At 50.9% G+C, this 2,910-nt stretch overlaps 1 protein-coding gene across 1 annotated transcript; it reads left to right on the top strand.

Annotated features, from left to right (window-relative positions):
* Positions 1–1,018: 1,018 nt before the first annotated feature.
* On the top strand, positions 1,019–2,514 carry LOC131900226 (paraneoplastic antigen Ma6E-like). The gene is given in 1 exon segment (XM_059251563.1): positions 1,019–2,514. A coding segment is annotated over 1 exon segment (1,455 nt). The 5' UTR covers positions 1,019–1,059.
* The last annotated feature ends 396 nt before the right edge of the window (positions 2,515–2,910 follow it).

Raw genomic sequence — 2,910 nt, 5'->3', positions numbered from 1 at the left:
CAGGTCCTGCCAAGCCCTGGCAGTCCCTTAGCCCACTCATAAAATAAACATACAGATGCTTACATTATTTAAACTGCTTGGCCATTAGCTCAGGCCTATCATTGTTTAGCTCTTACTCTTATATTTAGCCCATTTCTATTAATTTATACTTTGCCGCGTGGCCTGTGGCTTACTGGTACCTTACATCTTCCTTGTCTTGGCGGTGGCTTCAGGCAGTCTCCCCCTTCCCTTCCTGTTCCCTCAATTCTCCTCTCTGTTAGTCCCGCCTATACTTCCTGCCTGGCTATTGGCCAATCAGTGTTTTATTTATTAACACATTTGCCATACAGAACATCTCACAGCACCACAGTATCAACAAAGTTAGTGAAAATGAGTGGATACCTGGGAACTTTGCTCAGGTGGGACCCCTATAACTGCAGACAGGCTGGGATGAGATAATATCATTATAGGAGGGGGTCTCAGCCCCAGGCCTGTGAAGAAGGGAGGTGCAGAACACTAGCTACAGGGATCTGGGTTGCCGTGTTCTGGTTGCAGAGCCACTGATGATTTGGGAGAGTGAGGGACTCCTCTTTTTGAAAGCTAGGGTACTATAGACTGGGTGAAAAGGTGTGAATGAGCACACTCAGGTTGTGGAAATGATAGTAAAGATCCTGCTCTGGGAGAGAGAAGACAAGATCTTTTAGAGAGCTGGCTATGGAAGGATTCTGGACTTGGGGTACAGAGAGTTGTTAGAAAGGACACCTGATTGCAAAGTTGCAGATGATGGTGGGAGGAAGAAGTACATTTACAGTTGCTGTCTGGTAGTGCAGGGACATCAGCCCAAGAAGAAGAGGGATCCATTCTTATTATCCACAAGAGGGGTGAGTAGGAGAAGACAGTATCCATGCTGGAGAAGAGAGAGGGGCCCCTTGCTGCTATAATAATTGGGTGAGAGGACCACAGGATACCAGCTGTATGTTTGGTGGAAACTGGATTGCCTGAAACCAACATACCTTTCTGTCTTTTCCATTCACAGGCTAAAGAGGGGCTGTTACAGTCAGCACACATCCCTGTCTGGTCATGTTCCCTTCCAAGTCCACTGCTATGGCACTGGCGATTCTTCAGGACTGGTGCGGGGGGATGGGTGTCAATGCCCAGCGTTCACTGCTTATCCTGGGCATCCCTGATGATTGTGAGGAAGAAGAATTCCAGGAGGCTGTGCAGGCTGCCCTCAGGCCCCTGGGCAGGTACCGAGTGCTTGGCACGGTCTTCAGAAAGGAGATTGGGGCAAAGGTCGCTTTGGTTGAATTCGCTGACAATTTGAACCAAAGTTTGATCCCCCGACAAATACCAAGTGATAGGGGGCCCTGGACTGTGATCTTCCTGCCTCAGGTCCCTGATATCGAGTTACAGGGTACATTCAATTTCCCTGCACAGGCTCATGGGCAAGCTTTGCAAGGGGCTTCAGGTGGGGTAGGGGCTTCAGGTACATCAGGGGCTGCAGTTGAGGAAGGAGATGTAGATGAGACAGGGACTGTGGGTGAGGCAGGAGGAGCAGCTGAGGAAGGCGCTGAGGATGAGGCAAGAGTGTCAGAGGAGGAAGAGACAGAGGGTGAGGAAGGAGGAGCAGGTGAGGCAGGAAGAGCAGCCGAGGAAGAAGCTGCAGCTGAGGCAAGAGTGTCAGACGAGGAAGGAGCAGAGGATGAGGGAGGAGTTATATATGAGGCAGGAGTAATAGATGAAGCAAGACTGTCAGATGAGGGGGCTATGGATGAGGAAGATGATGTAGTTGAGGCAGGGGCTGCAAGAATGTCTGATGAGGAAGGAGCTGGAGGTGACATGGGGGTTGCAGGTGTTATAGGAGCTATGGGTTGGGTAGGAGCTGCAGGTGAGGTAGGAGCTGCAGGAGAAGGAGGCGTTTTAGAGGCAGGAGCAGGTGATGATGGGTCTGCAGGTGAAGAGGGGTCTGCAGGTGATGAGGAGTCTGTGGGTGATGAAGGGTCTGGGAGTGATGAGGGGTCTGCAGGGGATGAAGGATCTGTGGATGGTGGAGGGGCTGTGGGTGAAGCAGGAGCTATAGGTGAGGATGAAGCAGGAGCTGTAGGTGAGGCAAGAATGTCAGATGAGGAGGGAGCTGCAGGTGACATGGGAGTTGCAGGCATTATAGGAGCTGTGGGATTGGCAGGAGCCGCAGGTGAGGCAGGAGGTTCAGGTGAGGAAGGGGCCTTTGATGTGGCAGGAGGGGCACATGGGGCTGGAGCCTGGACCCAGCAGTGGAGCCAAGCCCTGCAGCCTATCCTGGAAAACATGGCCTACCAGGAACTGAGACACTTCTCTGGGATGGAATAGCCTGGCTGTGGGGGTCAGTCTTTCGAGAGCTGGCTGGACCATGCCAATGACATGCTATACCTGTGTTCAAGGAATCAGGATATAAGAATGAGGCTTGGGAGGCAAGTTACCCATAATCCCTGCAAAAGTAGGTTCAGAAGGCTCAGCTTCTCTTTCTCCTTCTCTCCTGTGTTCTGGGGAGACTGAGAGGAGGTCAGTCCTTGGTTAATTCCTCCATGTAGAGAGGTAGTTGGGCCCAAGGTTCTGCCCCATGCCAAGGCTCTGCTTGATTCTTTCCTACACAGTTTGAGCTCTTGGTTTGCTTCTTAATGTGAAGTTAAGTCAGCTCCTGCCACTTATTCTCCTGCAAATGCATACATTGTTACCTGAGTGGGTCCTACCCAGAAATCATGAGTACAGCCCTAGTAGCTGGAGGGGAGGATGGAGGATGACAAAAGATCAGTTGATACTCATCTTGTGATGGGACTGTAATTCCAGCCTGTGGTAATGTGATGGTCAATGTTGTCAACTTGACAAGATCTAGACTAGCCTAGGAGACAAGACTCTGAGCATGTCTCTATTGGATTAATTGAGGAAGGAAGA

Source organism: Peromyscus eremicus, chromosome X, assembly GCF_949786415.1.
Source record: "Peromyscus eremicus chromosome X, PerEre_H2_v1, whole genome shotgun sequence".
Classification (NCBI taxonomy): domain Eukaryota; kingdom Metazoa; phylum Chordata; class Mammalia; order Rodentia; family Cricetidae; genus Peromyscus; species Peromyscus eremicus.
This window is presented reverse-complemented; position numbering and strand designations above follow the sequence as displayed.